Source organism: Meleagris gallopavo, chromosome 1 (genome assembly GCF_905368555.1).
Source record: "Meleagris gallopavo chromosome 1, MGAL_WU_HG_1.1, whole genome shotgun sequence".
NCBI lineage: Eukaryota > Metazoa > Chordata > Aves > Galliformes > Phasianidae > Meleagris > Meleagris gallopavo.
The window spans coordinates 192,306,967-192,327,043 of record NC_139404.1 but is presented as its reverse complement, the minus strand read 5'-3'; the positions used below and the strand labels follow the sequence as shown (position 1 = coordinate 192,327,043).

Here is a 20,077-nt window from a genome sequence, read left to right as displayed (position 1 = left end):
TGCGTATGCTAGGAGGGCTGAAAAATCAGCCTGGTGAAAAGCTGTCAGCCTCTGCTTGAGGGGTCTTTGCGGGGTCAACTGAACTGCTTTTGCTTGGGGGAAATTTGGGTGATTCCCCAGCCTCCTCTGAACGACTTACCCCAGCTTTGGCAGGCAGAAAACACCTCCTTCCCACGGCAGTGCTTCAGACCACCATCGAGCTGTGGCTCTGTTGCTTTGTTATCCTCTTGCAGCCGGCAAAGCCCTCTGACATGTGATAACTCCTGAGTCAACCTCTTGCTGCTGCCCACAGTTTACTCACCAGCAACAGCTGCGTGAAATGGATACACGTTGGGCAACTGGATGTACCAAAGATGTAAATCCTGGCTTTGTTTGGTTTGCACTGACCCTGCCTGGAAAAACTGTGAGAAGCTTTAATGCTTCTGCTGCAGCTCTCTGAAACTGATAGAGTTTGTAGGTTACAGTGCCACTGAAATCACCCTCCAAAGTGGCTGTAAAACACTTGTCAACACTATGAAACTGCGCTGGTGTTGGTATAGCTGGAGCTGCCAAACCTCCTGTCCTCTGTGGACACACTTGTGTGGTTTATTCTGGCACTGGAAGCAAAACAACCTGCAGTGACTAAGGCACCCTCAAACCAATATAACTTTTAATGAAAAATTATTTTAAATGGAGATGATTGTGCCTCATGGCCCTCTCTGTATTTTCAGCTTGGTACAATGTGCTGACACTTGTGGAAGAAGAGCTTATTTTGGGCTCCCCACTACCCTTGAAATCATAGCATCATAGAATGGTTGGTTTGGAAGGGACCTCAAAGCCTTCCCAAACCCGAACCCCTGTTGTAGGCTGGGTGCCCCCCACCAGCTCAGGCTGCCCAGGGCCCCTCCCACAGCCTCGGGCACCTCCAGCCTCCCTGGGCAGCAGTGCCAGGGCCTCTCTGCTCTCTGAATGCAGAATTTCCTCCTCGCATCTGACCTAAATCTCCCTCTTTTAAATGAAAGTCATTTCTCCTTGCCCTATCTCTATCTGCCTGGGTAAAAAGTCTTTCCCTCCTATCTATCAGCTCCCTTCAGGCTCTGGAAGGCCAGAGTGGGGTCTTCCAACAGCCCTCCCCTTTCTCCAGGCTGAACACCCCCAGCTCCCTCAGCCTGTCTCCATAGAGAGGTGCTCCAACCCAATGGAAATGGTTTGGCTCATTAGTGGAAACAGTGGAAGCTGAGCCAGGAGCCTCTGATAGCTCCTCTGGTGGTTTGGCTTCCCATCTCACCCATTTAAAACTTACCCCTTGATCATCTGTGGGTGAATTACACAGGTGGTGGCTGAGCTGTGCCAGCCTGGCAGCAGTTCCCAACTGCTGTGCAGCATATGGCACCTCTCCCTTGCTCCCATGGGGATGTGGCACAGAACAGTATCACTCCAGGCCCCATTCTACTCACTGATGTTGCTGATAAAAACTGCCCCTGGTCTCTGCAGACACCCGTTTCCAACCTTTCCAAGGGTAAATACTCTAAAAGTCTGGCTGCTGCATGTTCATTCACATTGCCCCATCCCTGGAGGTGTTCAAGGCCAGGTTGGATGGGGCCCTGGGCAGCCTGGGCTGGTATTAAATGTGGAGGTTGAAGCAGGCAGGGTATGGAGCTTCATGATCCTTGAGGTCCCTTCCAAGCCAAGTCATTCTATGATTCTATGATTCAAAAAATAAAGTTTTACCTAGCTTTCACTTTTACATCCATTTGGTTTCCATCTATTTCAAAGAAATCCTTTCAAAAACAAAAACAGGGGAGATTTAGACTGGATTTGAGGAAAATAAGAGCAGTGAGGCACTGCACAGGTTGCAGATGCCCAAGGTCAGGGGATGGGGCTGTGAGCACTGATGGAGCTGTGGGTGTCCCTCTGCAGGGAGTGGGACCTGATGGCCTTTAGGGGTTCCCTTCCAACTCAAACGATTTTATGACTCGATAAAAAAGGAGGAAGACAGGAACTCTCTGGTTTCTAATCTCTCCCTTTTGAAAAAGGGAACAGTACAAGGCTAATCTGTAGAATATGCAGATTTGTATACACTAACTGTCATTTGCAGAAGTTTACAATACATAATGCAAGCTTATTTCTCTACATGATGGAAAGAACGGAGGACTATGATGCAGGAAGAGCATCAGCAGTGACAAGAAAATCAAATTTCCTGCAGCCATCTCCAGCAGGTTAGATAAGAGAAAAACAAAAACGAACCCTCCCCAGTGAGTAGTGGGTAGGTAACCTTTCTTTTAAGGACTAAAGCTACAGAGAGCAAGGTTAGTAAGTTAACTGGGTTATCAACCTGACCTTTAGAGGTCCCTTCCAACTCAAATGATTCTACAGACTTGAAAAGTGGGCCTGGGAGAATCTAATGAGGTTCAACACAGCAAAGTGCAAGGTTTGGCACTTGGGCTGGAGGAATCCCAGGCATTTATACAGACTGGGAGGAGCAGTCCTAGAGAGCAGCCCTGCAGAGAAGGACCTGGGGGTCCTGGTGGATGAAAAACTAAACATGAGCCAGCAGTGTGCTCCTGCAGCTCAGAAAGCAAATGGGATCCTGGGCTCCATCAGCAGAGGGGTGGCCAGCAGGGACAGGGAGGTGATTGTCCCCCTCTGCTCTGCTCTTGTGAGGCCCCATCTGCAGCACTGCGTCCAGGGCTGGAGCCCCCAGGACAAGAAAGACAGGGAGCTGTTGGAGAGGGTCCAGAGGAGCCACAAAGATGAGCAGAGGCTGCAGCACCTCCCTACAAAGACAGGCTGAGGGAGTTGGGCTTGTTCAGCATGGAGAAGAGAAGCTGCGGGGTGACCTCAGTGCAGCCTGCAGGACCTAAAGGGAGCCTGCAGACAGGAGGGGAGTCAGCTCTTGGAAAGGGGAGATAACAGCAGGACAAGGGGAATGGTTGGAAGGTGAGGGAGGGCAGATGGAGGTTGGATGTGAGGGGGAAGTTCTTTACTCAGAGAGTGGTGAGGTGCTGGAACAGCTGCCCAGAGAGGCTGTGGATCCCCGTCCATCCCTGGAGGTGTTCAAGGCCAGGTTGGATGGGGCCCTGGGCAGCCTGGGCTGCTGTGAGATGTGGAGGTTGGTGGCCCTGCCTGTGGTGGGGGGTTGGAGCTTCATCATCCTTGACGTCCCTTCCAACCCAAACCATTCTGTGATTCTATGAAAAGCAGTGGGTATGCAGCAAGCAGGTCACAGTACCCTAGGGAAGGCAATCCTCCATTTATGAGGGTCTGCCCCACAATATTAAAGAGTTATAACAGAAGGAGACTTGGAAAACAGACTGTGAGGTCACTTCCCAAACTTGCTGTGTCAGAACTCCATCATGAACACACGAGGCCCAGGTTCCCTAAGTCACAACAGCAAAAAGCAGATCAAACAACAAGCTTCCCGTGCTCCTAAAAACGACCTTTCCATCCATCCCTGAAGCAAAGGATTCCTTTTTGCCTGCTCTCACTAGCAGAGGATTGGTGAGCTGAGAGATTCCAGCCCAGCATGGAGCAGCACATCAAGTGGTAATTCCAATCTTCCTCTGCAGAGCACAACAACACAGCTTGTCAGTAAGCTGTGTGATGATGAGCAAATGGAAAGACCAGAAAACAGCTTACAAACATTTAAAGAAATAAATACCATGGAGTGTGGGCATACATATATTTTTTTTTCAGGGCTAAACAAGGAGCTGCACACAGGAATGTGATGAAATTAAGGCTGATTATGAAGAATGGCTTCCTGAGAGATTTATCATCCTGTGGCATAGTTTCAGTGGAAGCAACGGATGCCTGATGACAGAGATCACTTGAAATTATGCTGGGCAGAAGAGAAATGATGAAAACAAGCCTAAGGTAGCACAGAGACCTCTAAGATATCCAGCTTCATTCTTGTGTTATAGATTCTCTTCATCTTATGGTTGTTTCTCCATAGCAAATAAGCAAACAGCTCCAGTTCTGCAATCCCAGCCCTCTCCTAACACAACCTATGAGCTGTTTCACCTTTTTTTTTTTTTTTTTAAATAACTGGAGCTGTACACTGCACTGTTGGTTTCAATTATTTGCCCATAATGATCTCCGAATTCTTTTCCCGATCAGTTTGTTGGATGACTGTTCCATTTAGCACATATTCCCTAACTCAGTCCCCAACTTATTTTCCAGTTATCTATATTGAACGGCATTTGTCACCTCAATTATCCAAATTCTTTGGAATCTGCCTCTGCTGTTCTTCATTATAAGCCCAAAATTTGTGACGTTCTGGGCACCCAACTCCTACCAAAGCCAACAGCCACCGAGGAGACGCAGAGTCGCATCGGATATGGCTCAGCTGTTTTGTCTCCAGCTTCTCTATTTATTTTTTTGGAAATCTTGCTTTCAATGCTGTCTTCCAAACCATTTCTATAAACAGACAGAATAAAGATGCTAAAAATGACCCCGGGAAAGGGAAGGTCACTTTACAATTTCTTACTAACCAAACAGGTTATGACCAGCCCTGCAGCTCTGGAAGGCACGGTATCTTCCCAAAACCTCCCTTGCACACATCAGCATGATGGGCAGCACACTTGGTGATGAGACAGCCAGATCTGAGCTAAGCTAAAACAAAGACTGAATGACTGAGGCACCCCAACGGAATGCCAGAACGCTCACAGCATTAGAAAACCAGAAAGCTCCAACTACAGCCATTTGCACAGTTGTCAGCCCTCTCTCAATCCCTCAGTCGTTGACCAACTGCCTCAGATAGGAGCACTGCTGGAGTCAGGCCCCTGACCCACATGGCTGCTTGTTTTTGCATCTCTTACCTTCCTCATCACTGCTGTCAGATTCCAGTTGTTTGATTCTCTTCCTCTTCTTCTTTTGATTTTCGGGCTCTCTTTCCTCCTCGTTGTCAGACTTGTCCATCCTCTTCATTTTACTGCCACAAAGAAAAATTAAAATAAGGAATGAAAACACACCATCCCTTGTGTGTGTGCATGAAAATGCTGCATGCACTGCATACATTGCTGATAGAAGAGCTGCCAGCAAGGAGATCAAATACCTCTGGTACCTCCTAAAAACCACGTGAGCATCACATGCTGAAGTATACTCACCCATACCATCAGACAGAGGTCCAAGGGCATTTTTAAGCCTCTCAACCTTACCCATATTCCGTTCTCTTAAACAAGGAGGACTTCTTCAGCCCCTCTGCAGCTCAGTGTTTTGCCCAGTGCCTCACCTAGCTTGGCCAGAGCAAGCTGGCAAGCAGGCATTTCTGATCTTGTCTCTATAGCTCAGGCTCCCAAACACTCATGTCCCCAACAGCATCGCTCAGAAGCTCTTTTGACAGACTGCTCGCCACTGACTGACTATGAGGTAGTGTCTCAGAATCCTGGAGCCATTTTTAAAGACTACTGGAAAAATAAAATAGCTTCTTTCTTTTTAATGTTGGCGAGACACGTCAGACTAACAAGCCTGGAGGCTAAAGGCCCACGTATCCTCATGGAGCTGCTATGGCCCAAGTGGCCTTCCCAACACCACGCTGCCAACACGCCGTTTCCAGGCCCCTGGACTGAATAGGACTATCAATAAGAAGACCAGTTAGCACCAACTGCCATGGTGGGCTGGGTGGTTCACTCACCTATTTAGTTAGCAACAGATTGAGACCACCAATTAATTACTCATAGGCCACCAGAGAGCCATCAGACTGTAATGATTTTTTGTCTCTGTCAGTTTGGGTTGGATTAAACACAAAGGGTTGAACTTAAAATTTACTTGGAGCTTCAGCCCAAAGTAAACCAGCGGCATTGAAAGCAGCAGTACATTTGCTATGGGAATCAACAAGCAGAACTTTGTGTGCTGGGAGCTGTGTACATATAAGCTTGGGAATATACTGCCTTCCCTGCAACACAGGTGCTCCTGCCAGCCCCCACAGATTGCCTGTGGGGTCCGTGCTCAGCCTGCTCACAGCATGAGGCTGTCTCATGGAACGCCATCCCCTCCCACTGGACAGTACCTGGACCGGGTCCCTTCCCATTTGCAAAGGCACAGATGGCCCTGAGGCATCTACAGCACTAAATGGAAAAGACATATTAAGAAAGGATTCTAAGAGAGATAAATTTAGACACGTTTAATGCTGTTTAGTAGCTGGGAAGAGGAGGCAAGCCAACGCTGTACATCCAGCCAGTTCAATGTAAGGCCATCAGCAAATAGGTTGAGAGATGACAGTGACCCTGACTAGTGTGGCCCACCTCTTTTTGTCCTTTTGTTGAATTTTAGCAGGCTCTGTTTTCCTCCCAGGTTTCTCTACTGTGGTATTAGGGGATGACTCTGGTTCTGTTGCAGGAACTGAAGTCTTGACAGCTTCTTTTTCCTCCTTTGGCTGTTCAGGCACTGAGTTGACTTTGAGTTTATCTGTGAATAAAGCATTAAAAAAGTAAAGAATGTACATATGACAAGTCATAAAGGAGCGGGTTAAGCAAAACAGTGTGCACCAACAATACAGACAGCACTACAGATGATGCATAAAAGCTTTAAGGGATCTGGATGGACCAAGCTGAGGAATACAAGGACATGCTTGGGTCTGCAGCCGATCTGCTTCTGCTGTTCCTGATGGCACAGCACAAACACAGTGCAAGTCAAAGGTGCTGCAGCAGTTCATAAACTTTGCAAAGAGGGCTGGAAGGCAGTGGCAGAAGCTGGTATGGTTATTAGAACCGTAAGGCACCACAAAGGATTGGGAATCCACCCCTTTTCTATGCATCCCCCTTGGCAAAGCAACTTCACAGTTCACTCCTCAGTTCACTCCTTTTAAATTGGAGCTTTAATTGAGCAAGAAGAGCCCAGAAACAGAGAAATCAGGATTGATGAAAAGCAATGAGAAGTGCGTGCAGCCTTCACCCTGTGCAACATTACTAAAAATACGGAGTGTGGGCTCCAGTATAAGCAGTTTGTCTCTTTCTCAGCTCCAATCTCATCAAGAATCAGTCTCTTTTGCCTATGCAGCACCATGAACACAGGCAATTCTACTGCAAAAGGCTTAAGCTAACACCAGCAAGGTGGGAATGGACAGCAAGTAAAAAAGTCAGGCTGATTTATCAACCTGATAGGTAATGCTGTTAAGTGTGGGCACATGCAGAGGTCATTTAGAAGCCTGCATCATCCCCAGCAGGAGATCATAGAATGACAGAATGGCCTGGGTTGCAAAGGAGCACAGTGCTCATCCAGTTCCAACCCCCTGCTGTGTGCAGGTCACCAACCAGCAGCCCAGGCTGCCCAGAGCCACATCCAGCCTGGCCTTGAATGCCTGCAGGGATGGGGCATCCACAGCCTCCTTGGGCAACCTGTTCCAAGGAAATGGGTGGGAAAAGCATCCAGTAGTGAGATCAAGTGCCTGGACAGTGCTGGTTGCCTGACTGAACGAGGGAAAACAGCTCCAAAGGAAGAGCCTGAGTGATAGTTGTCTTTTTATCATTGATAGCACAGGGCTGGAGGACACAACTATTGTTAACTCAGGGCTTTCTGGCAATGGTGAAGTCTTTGAAGCCAGAAAAGGCACACTGACATGTGGGAAATAAATCTTACCTCTGGAATCACCCTATCTTTTCTATACAGATAATCATTCCCTATTTGCTGGGGGCTCAGGAGAGGACCTATCCCCACTGGAAGTCACTGAAATACATCCACAAAGTTATCCTGCGTTATCTTCACCACGCAATTTCAACTTCCTGAGTTTTTAGAATGTGAGCTTTTGGTTTAGGGCCCTTCAAAGATGTAAGAACATAATGAAGTTAATTGCAGTAAGTGCCCTTAGACTTGTGAGTCTCAGGCTGAAAGCACTGTGTGCAATCTGCTGCACCAAAACAGGAGCTCAAAGATGTCCATCAGCACTGCACGCTGTGTTCATTGACTGTACCCTGCAGATTTTAACAGCTGCTTGCTAGACAGCAATCTTTGCCATTTATTCCTTCCCAGCAACTCTTCTTTAAATCCCCTGGTATTTTTGATTGGAAGAGCATCTTTGAAGAAAGCCCTGTACTGCTTTTCCAACATCTAATCAAAAGCTTTGGCATGCTTTCTTTAGCCAAGGGCAGTTTGAGTTGGAAGGAGCCTCCAGAGACCATCTAACCCAAAGCCCCTGCTCAAAGGCAAAGACCATCTCTCATTTTTCTATGCTGATTATCAGCTGTGCAGTTTGCAGGATAGGAATTAACCCTAAATCTTAACTAGAGGCTCCTCAGTGATTTGTGATGAAAAGTGAGCATCATTAACATGCTCAGTGCAACAGGTTTTGGCAAACATTCTGCCAATAGCTGATCTTCCAGCCAACAGCTAAAAATCTTTCCTGGGTTAGTCTGCACAAATACGTCATCTTATTTGATCTCTACCCAGCAAGCTTGTTGTCTGAAACGTTCCTCTTACAACTTTTCTTTAATTTTTGCCTTAAGAACCACATGCCAAAAAAATTAACCCCTCTGAGTTCAAAAGAGCAGAAGAATAGAATGGCCTGGGTTGCAAAGGAGCACAGTGCTCACCCACTTCCAACCCCCTGCTGTGTGCAGGTCACCAACCAGCAGCCCAGGCTGCCCAGAGCCACATCCAGCCTGGCCTTGAATGCCTGCAGGGATGGGGCATCCACAGCCTCCTTGGGCAACCTGTTCCACTGCCTCACCACCCTCTGCATGAAAAACTTCCTCCTCACATCCAACCCAAACCTCCCCTGGCTCACTTTAAAGCCATTCCCCTTGTCCTATCACCACCCACCCTCACAAACAGCCATTCCTCCTCCTGTTTATCTGCTCCCTTCAAATACTGCAAGGCCACAACGAGGTCTCCCTGCAGCCTTCTCTTCTCCAAGCATGATGTGGAGAACCCTAAGAAAAATGAAGGATATAAAGGAAATCCAACAAGCCTCATGTCACTGGGGTGGGGCAAACAGAGGGTGAGGAGCTCTGCTCCTTTTTCACAATTCATACCTCCCCAACACAGCTGTACAGCCAGACACCTGACATCACTAATTACTTCTAATTACTGCTTAGCAAAAAAAAAAAAATTGATTTCCAATATCCCTCAGGACTTTCATTTATATATTTTTTTGACTACAGAGGGTTGGTACCTAACCACAACTGACACCTGGCATAAAGCACTTACTCATGGCAGCTTTTCCAAAGAAGTTGTTCATGATGTTGGCCTTTGCTGATGGCTTACTGCTCGCTGCAGACACCTGGAAGCAAACAGAGGAGTAACCACAGGAATTATTCACGAAACACAGCCCTCAAAATGCACAGCATTGCTTCTGAACAAACAGAATTAATACGTATAATTAGCTGCCTGGTCAGCATCTCAGATTTCAACACCTGTGTAGGAGAATATGAGAAGAGTAGATAATAAATGGATCAAAAGGTTGAGAGTTCCTTAGCACTCTGTAGGCTGGGCCTTCAGAGCTAACCTAGGTCACATTCCATCTGATGGCTCACAGTGTTACTGAAAGAAGTGGTTGGGATTTGGGTCAGTTCCCAGTAAAGAACTGTTCTTTGGTTTTTTTTTTGTTTTTTTTTTTTTTTTGCAAAATATCAGTGCCTCAATTCATGGTAACCGTCAGAGGAAAGAACACAGATTGGCCAAAGCATGAAGACTTTATCCAGCTCCTCTGGCACAAATGCTGCACTGCTGAGCAGTCTGCAAAGAACTATCATTGCTCTATTCCATTCCTATAGCCACTACCAAAAAGAAAAATCACACACACAAACACACACACACACCTAGGAGAGCTTGGTCTCCTAATCCCATTTATTTTCACGTAAAACAACCAGACCCTAAACTTTCCTAAACATTCAGACAAGTACGTTTCATCAGTTCTAAATCACAAAAATGAACCAAAACGTACTCCATTGTTATAAAAAAAGCCAAACCACGCACAGAGAACATTACCATTTTAATACCCACTTGGAGGCCACACTGCTTTAAAAAGACTTGTGCTAATTAGAATTAAAACATAATCCTGCGCTGGAAAAAAGCAGCAGCTGGGAAAATAAACATTTTAGTCTTGCACAGGTCAGGCTCTGAAGCTTCCCTCGCAGACCAAGTTTAAACACCTTGATACTTTTAAGACCTGGGCTTCTCACATTTCACATATTGCTCAAAACAAATCCTTTTAAGCACAATAGAGAGCACGAGATCCTCAACTGGTGTATATATTGGCATAACTGAAGACAATGGAACAATTGCCTCAATGATGCAGCTATGCTGGTTTACACTAGTTGAAGATCTGGCTCAAAGAGGAATGTCAAAGTGTCAAAGTGATGGCAAATACACTTCAGTGGGCAGGTCAAGAGTGTGGCACATATACTTCCCTCAGAGGGGACTCGATGACAGAAGGCACGACTGTGACACATTAAACACCTACAGAAGTGTCTGAGCCCTCCCAGCAGGCAGCAAGCCTAGCACTGGAAGCAGTGGATGAGGCTGCAGCGTGGCTGGTTAAGGTTAGCTAAGTTCATAGCATCATTAAAGTTGGAAAAGAGATCTAAAATCACCAAACCCAACCTATGCCCACTGTGCCCATTACTCATTGTTGCCTTGTAATATTTGAAGGGAGTGGATAAACAGGAGGACAATGGCTGTTGATGAGGATGTATGGTAATAGGACAAGGGGGAATGGTTTTAAAGTGAGACAGGAGAGGTTTAAGTCGGATATATGTCACAAGAGCACAAGAGTGGGGGGGGCTGCGTTCCAGAGCCAGCTGGGTGTCACAGCAGCCCGGAATGCTGAGCAGAAGGGCAGTGCCAGCCACACATCGCCGCCGAGTAGCCGAGTGAGCCAGGGCTGTGGCGGGCAGGAGCAGCCCATGGCGATGGATGGGGCTGCTCCTCCTCTGCCTCACAGCCACACGCGGGGACAGGGACACAGCAGGACGGCGAGACGCTCCTGTGCTCACCCACAGCACACAGAAGTCGCTCCCAAACTGGAGTCACCTCGCTCCCCAAGGACCCCGGCAGCTCCCCAAGGACCCCTGGCCCTGCCCCAACATTTGCTGCTGCTTTGCTGAGTCCTGACCCCACTGCAGGTGCTGGCACCGGACCTGCTGATTGCAGTGGCCCTTTCCACACAGCCCTGGGGACAGCAACCCGGTGAGCAGGGCTGTGCAGGGGAGGGCAGCACAGGGCAGCAGGGCAGGAGGCTGCTCCCTTCTTCCTTTTTTTTCCCTCTGGCTTGCAGATGGACAGCCCAACACCAATGGCTCCAGATGACCAGAAGTGCTGGAGCTCAGCCCTGCAAACTGGTGTCTTACAACAAAGATAAGTCAACTCCAAACTGGAGCCTGTCGTGCTCCTACAGCACCAGGGAAGCTTCCAAAAGTCCCCCTGCCCTCACCCCAACTTCTGGTGCTGCTTTAATGAGTCCTGACCCCACTGCAGGTGCTGGCACCACACCATCTGATTGCAGTGGCCGTGTCAACATGGCAGTGCTGACACAGTGAGCCCCAAATGGCCAAGGAAACCATTTTCAGAGCAGCAACCCGGTGAGCAGGGCTGTGCAGGGGAGGGCAGCACAGGGCAACAGGGCAGGAAGCTGCTCCCTTCTTCCTTCCTTCCCCTCTGCCTTGCAGATGGGCATCCGCACCAAGATGGAACCAGAGCAGGACACACGCCTGTCCTCAGCTCTCCATCTGGTCTCCGTGCCCCCACGACAGCCCTGGGGACACAGGCAGCCCCACACGGCCATGGAAACGGCTGGCAGAGCAGCAACCCGGTGAGCAGGGCTGTGCAGGAGAGGGCAGCACAGGGAAGCAGGGCAGGAGGCTGCTCCTTCCTTCCCTCCCCTCTGCCTTGCAGAAAGACATCTGGACACACACAGAACCAAAGCACCGCAGCCTCTGCCCAACAACCCGGGTCTGCACCTGGCCAAGGCACCCACCGAAGCATGAGGAAAGCACCTGCCCTGTTCTGCACTGCTCTGCACTCCTACAGTCAGCCTGAGGATCCACACTGCACGCACAGTGGCAGCTCCCCAGCACATCCCAGCTACAGACCCAATCGCAGACCTACACACACACGGAAGCTCTCAAGGACAAAGGCAGCTGCTCTACGCTCACCTCATCTTTGTTTGAAGCTGATCAGAGCATCTCAAAATTAAAATAACCTTTCAAACAGACTTCTTGATTCATTAAGCTCGTCTGCTTCTTGTAACATCTTTTGCAGGAACCTTTTGGGTTTTCTTTATCATGTTCATCTCCTTTTATTTGTGCATCGTAATTATATTCTCTTCTCATTTGTGATCATCTTTCTCCCTTTCCCATTTTTATTCTCAGACATTCACTTACAAGCCTTTATAAGACAAAGTGTATTGTAAGCTGAAGGAGACCCATGAAATCTCACTGTGGCCTTCCAATACTTGAAGGAAGCATATAAATAGGAGGGGGAATGGCTGGTTACAGGGGTGGGTGGTGATAGGACAGGGGGAATGGTTTAAAAGTGAGCCAGAGGAGGTTTAGGTTGGATGTGAGGAGGAAGTTTTTCATGCAGAGTGTGGTGAGGCAGTGGAACAGGTTGCCCAAGGAGGCTGTGGATGCCCCATCCCTGCAGGCATTCAAGGCCAGGCTGGATGTGGCTCTGGGCAGGCTGGGCTGCTGGTTGGTGACCTGCACACAGTAGGGGGTTGGAGCTGGGTGAGCACTGTGCTCCTTTGCAACCCAGGCCATTTGTGATTCTATGATGTGATATGTCCCAAGTGCCACATCTACTTTTTTCTCAAACACCTCCAAGGGCAGTGATTCCCCACCTCCCTGGGCAGCCCATTCCTATACCTTACCACTCCTTCAGCAAAGAAACTTTTCTTAACATCAAAAATGAAGAGCAAAGCTAGAAGAGCAGTTCATTAAATCCGTTAACCCAAAACGTCTGAGGTCACTTACACTTGGAGCTTCCTTAGCTTTGGGTTCTTTATTTGCATCCTGGGCTTTGGAAGCAGCTTTGGCTGCAAACATCCCCATGATCCCCTTGGGTGGCTGTGAGCTCTGCTTAGCAGCTGTAGGACCGTGGCCATTGAGTGGTGGTGTGCTGACAGTGCTTGTGTCACTCGGTGCCTGGGAACCAGCCCGTGCCAACGTCCGTGCTTGAGCAACTTCAGCTGGACTCCTGGGGACTGCATCAGCACAGTGAATGGCACTGAACCTGTGTGAAGGAATGAGAAATTGAGTTAGCCTCTTGGGTGTCCACCTCCTCTGGGTGTCCACCTCCTCTGGGTGTCCACCTCAGCTCCCTCCCAGGTAGCGCATTGCTTCCCCTGTTCTGCATTCTGCTGTTATGGGATGAGCAATTTAATTGGTGCCAGGGCTGGCACTGAGAATAACGATGGAGATCTCTACTGAAAAGATCAGCTGGACTTGTCAGCAGGAGCCAGAGCATTCAGATGCAAAACAAGCTGTTCAGATTTCATGGGGGAGGAGGGAGCCCATCTTCACACCCAGGGTGGGGATGGAATCAACTGCATTTTATTCCTAAACTGGTTGCACTCCCTCAGGCTTGCAGCAGACATAGTTTTGCTGTCTGATGAACTTTACAACTTTCAGATGCTCTGACAGAGTCCATTACAGCTGCAGCAAGCAGGTAAGGAGATCACAACTGCAACCCAACTGCTGAGGTGGCTCAGAAGACATCCAGGGACTTCACTATATAAAGGCATTTCCATGCAATCTCTTGTAGACAGAGATGCATCTCAGCTTGCAGCAGTCTGAAACGTGATAGTCTGAGGGAGGCTGAGATACAAGAATTAAACGACATGCTCACAGTTACAACACAAGTCGCTGACAGTCAGGAATAGCTGTACCCAAAAATAACCCAGTTCTGCTCCCCACTGTGCAAATCACAGGCGAGGCTTTCCAGATTTCCTACAGCAATGCCACAAAAGAGCACGGGCTCACGCCTTCCAATCCATGGAATTACACAGCGTGTTTTTATTTGCATAAGAAAGAAAGCAGTTTGCTGCCAATTAATTGCCTCAGCATTAGCAGTCCACTTTGACTCCGATCACAAACTGAAACGTATTAGCAAATATCTCTATGGCATTTGAGGCTGCAGCAGCCATCTCTCGACATCCAAACCTTTAAAGGAAGGAAAGAAGACATTGAGGGAAAGTATTCCCCCTTTCCTTTCTTCTTTCAGCCTCTTTTCAGCTCACAGCTGCTCCACAAACACTCGTGAGCAACATCAGAACTGACCAGATTACAAATGACACGTGATCATCAATGGTTGTATTGAGTGTGCAGCAAAGCACATCTCAACCACAACCAACTCTGGGAAGTTACCTTGCCTTAATGCTGCTGTGTGACTATAGCTCGTGGGCTCCATCCAAAATGCACTCAATAATCACTGAAAAAACAAGCAATGTTTGGACTGTGCTCTGCAAGCAAGGAGCTGCTTCCGCTTGGAAAGCTGACATTAGCAACATACATTAAATCCAGCTATTTACATGAGGGCACCAAGTCACCTCCACTGCCTTCGCAGCATAAGAGGTCCCATACAAATACAGAGGAGAATATAGATCCTGGCCCCAGAGCTTATGAGATATATGGACTGAGAAGGAAATAAGAAGCCAGTGGGTTCTGTTTGCTATAAACACGCACATAGTCAGACCTCTGTGCTCACAGGGACTGTGGGGATCTCATCCCAGCTGTAACAGACTGCTCATGTAGTGGACAAGTCCAAGGGAGAGGGAACAGGGCTGGTCTGAATTTTGTTCAGCCAGCACACAGATGAAGAAGCTGCGTTTTTCTCAGTTTGTTTGGGAATTTCTGCTCCAAAGCCAGGAGGAGAACTAAATGTAGGCTGCAGAAAGTTGATTTCAGAACCTGCATTGTCTAAATCTTCTGCGTGTACAAATCTGAAAGGCAAGCATCTCTAAGACACAGGCACCCCCATGTGGGGCTACCCTACAGTAAACAGAGGAGAACAAGGTGAAGGCAGCCAGAAGAACGCCATACCTCTTTCCCGAAGCTGGGCTTTCCACTGCTTCCTGTGGCACTGATATTCACATCTCAAATGCAGTTTCTAAGATCTTATTCTTCACTCAGAGGGTGGTGAGGCAGTGGAACAGGTTGCCCAAGGAGGCTGTGGATGCCCCATCCCTGCAGGCATTCAAGGCCAGGCTGGATGTGGCTCTGGGCAGCCTGGGCTGCTGGTTGGTGACCTGCACACAGCAGGGGGTTGGAACTGGATGAGCACTGTGCTCCTTTGCAACCCAGGCCATTCTATCATCCTGTGATTTTCTCAAACACACTCTTGTGAGCACTTTGAAGGCAGCTCCATTTCTACTCTTCTATTTTATACTCGTTATATGACACTGCATTTGAGCATCCATCCTCCTTCTAACACAGTGCACGTAGCAACTGCAGCAAGATGAAGCTGTCAGAGTGGAAATGCATCTGGATGGAAGGTCAGAGATACCAGGCACCGCACAGAGGGAAAGAAAGCGGCTAAAGTTCTTCTGAATTCTAAGGCAACCTTCCACTAGTCCAACCACAAACAACGCTTTTTCACACTTCCATACGGGGAATGAGTTCCCACAAACCATCTTAGAATCACAGAATGGCCTGGGTTGCAAAGGAGCACAGTGCTCACCCACTTCTAACCCCCTGCTGTGTGCAGGTCACCAACCAGCAGCCCAGGCTGCCCAGAGCCACATCCAGCCTGGCCTTGAATGCCTGCAGGGATGGGGCATCCACAGCCTCCTTGGGCAACCTGTTCCACTGCCTCACCACCCTCTGCACGAAAAACTTCCTCCTCATATCCAACCTAAACCTCCCCTGGCTCACTTTAAAACCATTCCCTCTTGTCCTATCACCATCCACCCTCGTAAACAGCTGTTCCCCCTCCTGCTCACACGTACTGAAAGGCCACAAGGTCTCCCTGGAGCCTTCTCTTCTCCAACCTAAACAAGCCCAGTTCCCTCAACCTTTCCTCATAGGAGAGGTGCGTCAGCCCTCTGACCACCTTAGTGGCCCTCCTCTGGAGTCCTCTGGGCCCTCTTCAGAGAGGTGGAGGAGACCAAAGAGCAAAAGCACAGTCCCACAAAACAGAAGGCAAGCTCAGGTTACTGCTCTGCTGAACGCATCACTCGTGCTTTTGTGCTGTTTCAATTTACCCTTCCTGTGTGACAGAGAACTGGATAAAATCGGGGATGATTAAGTGTGGCCAGGAAATGAGAAAAATGTTTCTAGCCATCTGACAAGAAAGGTACTGGAACTCTGCTGGAATAACAGAGTAAGTGAAGCAACTGTAAGCTGGAAATAGCTCCGTTTATAAAGCAATCATACAACGTGCTGTCTGGGGACTGGTTTGGCATGGCTCTTCTCTAGCTTTCTAAAAATCCAGGCATATTTGGTAACCACTGCCTTCTGCTGAAGTGCACTGGGTAACAACATCTCATCGGTCTCAAATCACACAGCATAAGAAGGAAAACCAAGGAGCAACTCACTTGCTGCAGTTGTGCAGGTTGGTTTTGATGATATCGTAGTCTGTGTTGTAGAGCGGCCCGCTGTCTTTGAGCAGGGCTTTCTGAATGCTGTAGACATGCACGCTGGTAACCGTGGTCAGTTTAGACTTCACTGCTGTGTGGGGAGAAAGAAGAGACCTCTGTTAGCACAGCCATTAAAGAACCAGGTGATAGCTCTTATTGAATTCATAGAACAGCCTGGGTTGCAAAGGAGCACAGTGCTCACCCAGTTCCAACCCCCTGCTGTGTGCAGGTCACCAACCAGCAGCCCAGGCTGCCCAGAGCCACATCCAGCCTGGCCTCGAATGCCTGCAGGGATGGGGCATCCACAGCCTCCTTGGGCAACCTGTTCCACTGCCTCACCACCCTCTGCATGAAAAACTTCCTCCTCACATCCAACCTAAACCTCCCCTGGCTCACTTTAAAACCATTCCCCTTGTCCTGTCACCACCCACCCTCACAAACAGCCGTTCCCCCTCCTGTTTATCCGCTCCCTTCAAGCACTGAAGGCCACACTGAGGTCTCCCTGCAGCTTCTCTTCTCCAAGCTCAACAAGCCCAGTTCCCTCAACCTTTCCTCACAGGAGAGTTGCTCAGCCCTCTGATCATCTTAGTGCCCTCCTCTGGACCCACTCCAAGAGCTCCACATCTTCATACAAATCTCAGTGTTTGCCTTCAGAATACCCAGCATCTGGGATCCAGAATACCTACATGTCCACCTAAAACTCAGCAAGAAAAGGATGGTGATACCTCTACACTGCTGCAGCTGCTCCCTGCCATTAAAGATACCAACTAACATTGCAGGGTTTCCTCCAGTAATCCACTGAAATCAGTGTTTTGTCTCTTTGACTCTATTTAGACTGCAGCCTTGAGACCAGAGCTGCTTTCTTTTTCATTTTACGCAATTCTTTGTTCTCTGCTTATATTCTCTTTCCACACTGCCCTGGTTTGAGACGGAGCTTCGAGGCACTGCAAAAATACACACAGTAATCATTTTTTGGGGCCAGTCCTAAACTGAGCAGCCCTGCTCCCATCACAAAGCTCAGCCTCTTCCAAATCTAAGTCAGACCTTTGGCTGGCTTTGAATACAAAAAACACAAACAACTCTGCCCTCTCCACCACTACACAGCACGCATAATTCAGCAGACCTGACAGATAGTAGTTGCACTGCTTGACAATATCCTGATGAAGACAACTTCACTAGAAATCTACTTCACATTTCAAAGAAAAATAACACAAGTTAGGCCGTTAATACTGATGGTAAAGGTCACAAACACCACAGCTTGTTCTCAAACACCAAAGATGTTACTTGAAAGTGACATGGAGCCTGCAGCTGTGTTTCTGTTGTTACAGCTCAGAGCTCACTAGCAGGATCAGACGTGGAAAAAGACAGAAAAGAACCCCTGTTGACTAAAATGTGCAGCAGGGAAATCAGACCTCAGTCCCAAAGCTGCAAAGTTACCAAGTTGTTGGCTCAGATGGTCAAAATTCTGAGAAACAAACTGGTACAAGAAGTACACACCTGAACTGCACACAGCCTGACCGGGCACTTCATGCACAGATGCCAAGTGCTGAGCTCTGCTCACTCTGTTGTTCTTTCAAAGCAGAAAAGCATTTTGGAACAGGTTGCCCAAGGAGGCTGTGGATGTCCCATCCCTGCAGGCATTCAAGGCCAGGCTGGATGTGGCTCTGGGCAGCCTGGGCTGCTGGTTGGCGACCTGCACACAGCAGGGGGTTGGAAGTGGCTGAGCACTGTGCTCCTTTGCAACCCAGGCCTTTCTATGGTTCTATGATTCATCATCTTACAATCTGCTTACCTTCCAGCTTATCCTCTCTCACTACTGCAACCTTGTGGCACTGTTAAAAAAAAAAAAACAACACAAAATTGCAATCTTAAGATTTGAAAATATTTATAAGTTTTGTTTTATGTAAGACCAATATCTTCATTTATCTGCTGAATGAGAAAGTCTGCAGATTAGAGGTGCAGCTTTACAGCTGCCCAGAACTCTGCCACTACCTTTAAACAGTCATCAGCCACTGATTTCTAAAGCCACAGCTTCCTATTTTTCTCATACACTACTTCAGAGCTCAGAAGAAATGCTCAGTCCTCCATTCCTGCCATCAGGAGATGGGATACAGAAGAAATGAGAACAAAACAATGCAGCACAGCTGAGAAAAGCAAAGCAATGCAACTGCTGACCAAGTGCTCCGAAGCTGATACACTGGCCCATGTATCTTTACATTGCCTGCAAACTCAAAGCTGCGATATTTAGCAAAGATGTGGCACCAGAGAAGCAAGCCACAATGAGAAACTAAGCATTAATTTAACAGCCAGAAACGAGTTCTTCCAGAAATGCACTCTACAGCATGTATTCTTTCCAGGCTTCAAGTATCACACCTGCTCTATGACATTCAGCAGGCTGCAGTTATACAGGGAGTATCCAAACAGGCTGGACAAAATCCATCCATTACTTTTGTGTCTGGCACATACCAACACACTATCCAGAAAATGAACAAGAGTTACAAGAAAGTGTAACTAACCTGAAAAGGTAAAGATTGAGAGTCTCCGTGCCACACTGGGGCTGTAAGTAAACAGTGTGCAGTGCTGAAAGTGAGAAATATTTGTGACAGATTTGTGGCTGTATCCCTGTAACTGAATCCACAGCCTCGTGGCTACACCTACTGACAGCAGGCAGGAGTGCAGGCTCACCAGCATGGACAGGACCTGAAGCACTCTCATCCATTTCCTCCCAGTAGTTGTGCTAGATACTGCCTACAAGCTGCTCTGATGCCTGCACATCCTCTGGAAGTGTCCTCCAGGTGTGAGCTCCTGTCCTGCCTTCTCTGGATAGTCCTTAAGCGTTCAGTCTGGGGAGCACCCAGCACCTCCTGTGTGCCATTCACTTCTGCCCCAATGACCCACTGTGGCTGCAGGTCATTTCTCAGCAGCCACTGGGATGGCAGTGCTCAAAACCAAGATATTTAAAAAATAGGGAAGGGGAAAATAAATGATCTTTATGCACTTCCCTTTGTAGATCTTTCTTGTTTTAAAAATACTACTGAGTTAAACGTATATCTACCTATATCCTATGTACCCTATGACAGAATTCACTTGCTTGCATGACCTTTAGATCTGCCCTGATGTATTAAAAATGATGTGTGGATAAAATTCTTGCCAATTCTAGGGAGCCAAGAGCTGCTGCCTTATTATTTCCAAAAGAAACCAGAGAAATGGATGGGGCTGTGAGCAACCTGGTTGAGAGGGAGGTATCCCTGCCTACAGAAGGGGGTTGGAAATAGGTGATCTTAAAGGTTCCTTCCAACCCAAACCATTCCCTAATTCTATGAAAGCCCATTAAACTCAGGCTATAGGCATGACAACACCTCTAAACGAAGACCAGGGTTTGTATTTCAGAAAATATTTGAGTATTCAGAAGATACAGACACCTAGTGGTGTATCAAAGGCCTTCAACGTTTGGCCCATTCAACTCCTCTGGGAGCAAAGGGGAACAGGTGGCCAATTTGCTTCTTTTTCAACAACCCCTGAGGTACCTATCTGAACTTTTAGATGGCATTTTTGAAAACCTGACAAGCAGTAAAGAGAGACACACACTTA

General features: G+C 47.9%; 1 protein-coding gene across 1 annotated transcript in view; it reads right to left on the bottom strand.

Annotated features, from left to right (window-relative positions):
* POLD3 (DNA polymerase delta 3, accessory subunit) overlaps window positions 1–20,077 on the bottom strand; it is a 33,251-nt gene that overhangs the window by 8,123 nt on the left and 5,051 nt on the right. The window contains exons 4-9 of the mRNA XM_085216618.1: window positions 18,279–18,318; window positions 16,445–16,577; window positions 12,885–13,143; window positions 9,121–9,193; window positions 6,222–6,384; window positions 4,797–4,909 (exon numbers count right to left, since the gene is read on the bottom strand). Coding sequence (XP_085072744.1) covers window positions 4,797–4,909; window positions 6,222–6,384; window positions 9,121–9,193; window positions 12,885–13,143; window positions 16,445–16,577; window positions 18,279–18,318 — 781 coding nt within the window. The remainder of the gene's footprint in view (window positions 1–4,796; window positions 4,910–6,221; window positions 6,385–9,120; window positions 9,194–12,884; window positions 13,144–16,444; window positions 16,578–18,278; window positions 18,319–20,077) is intronic.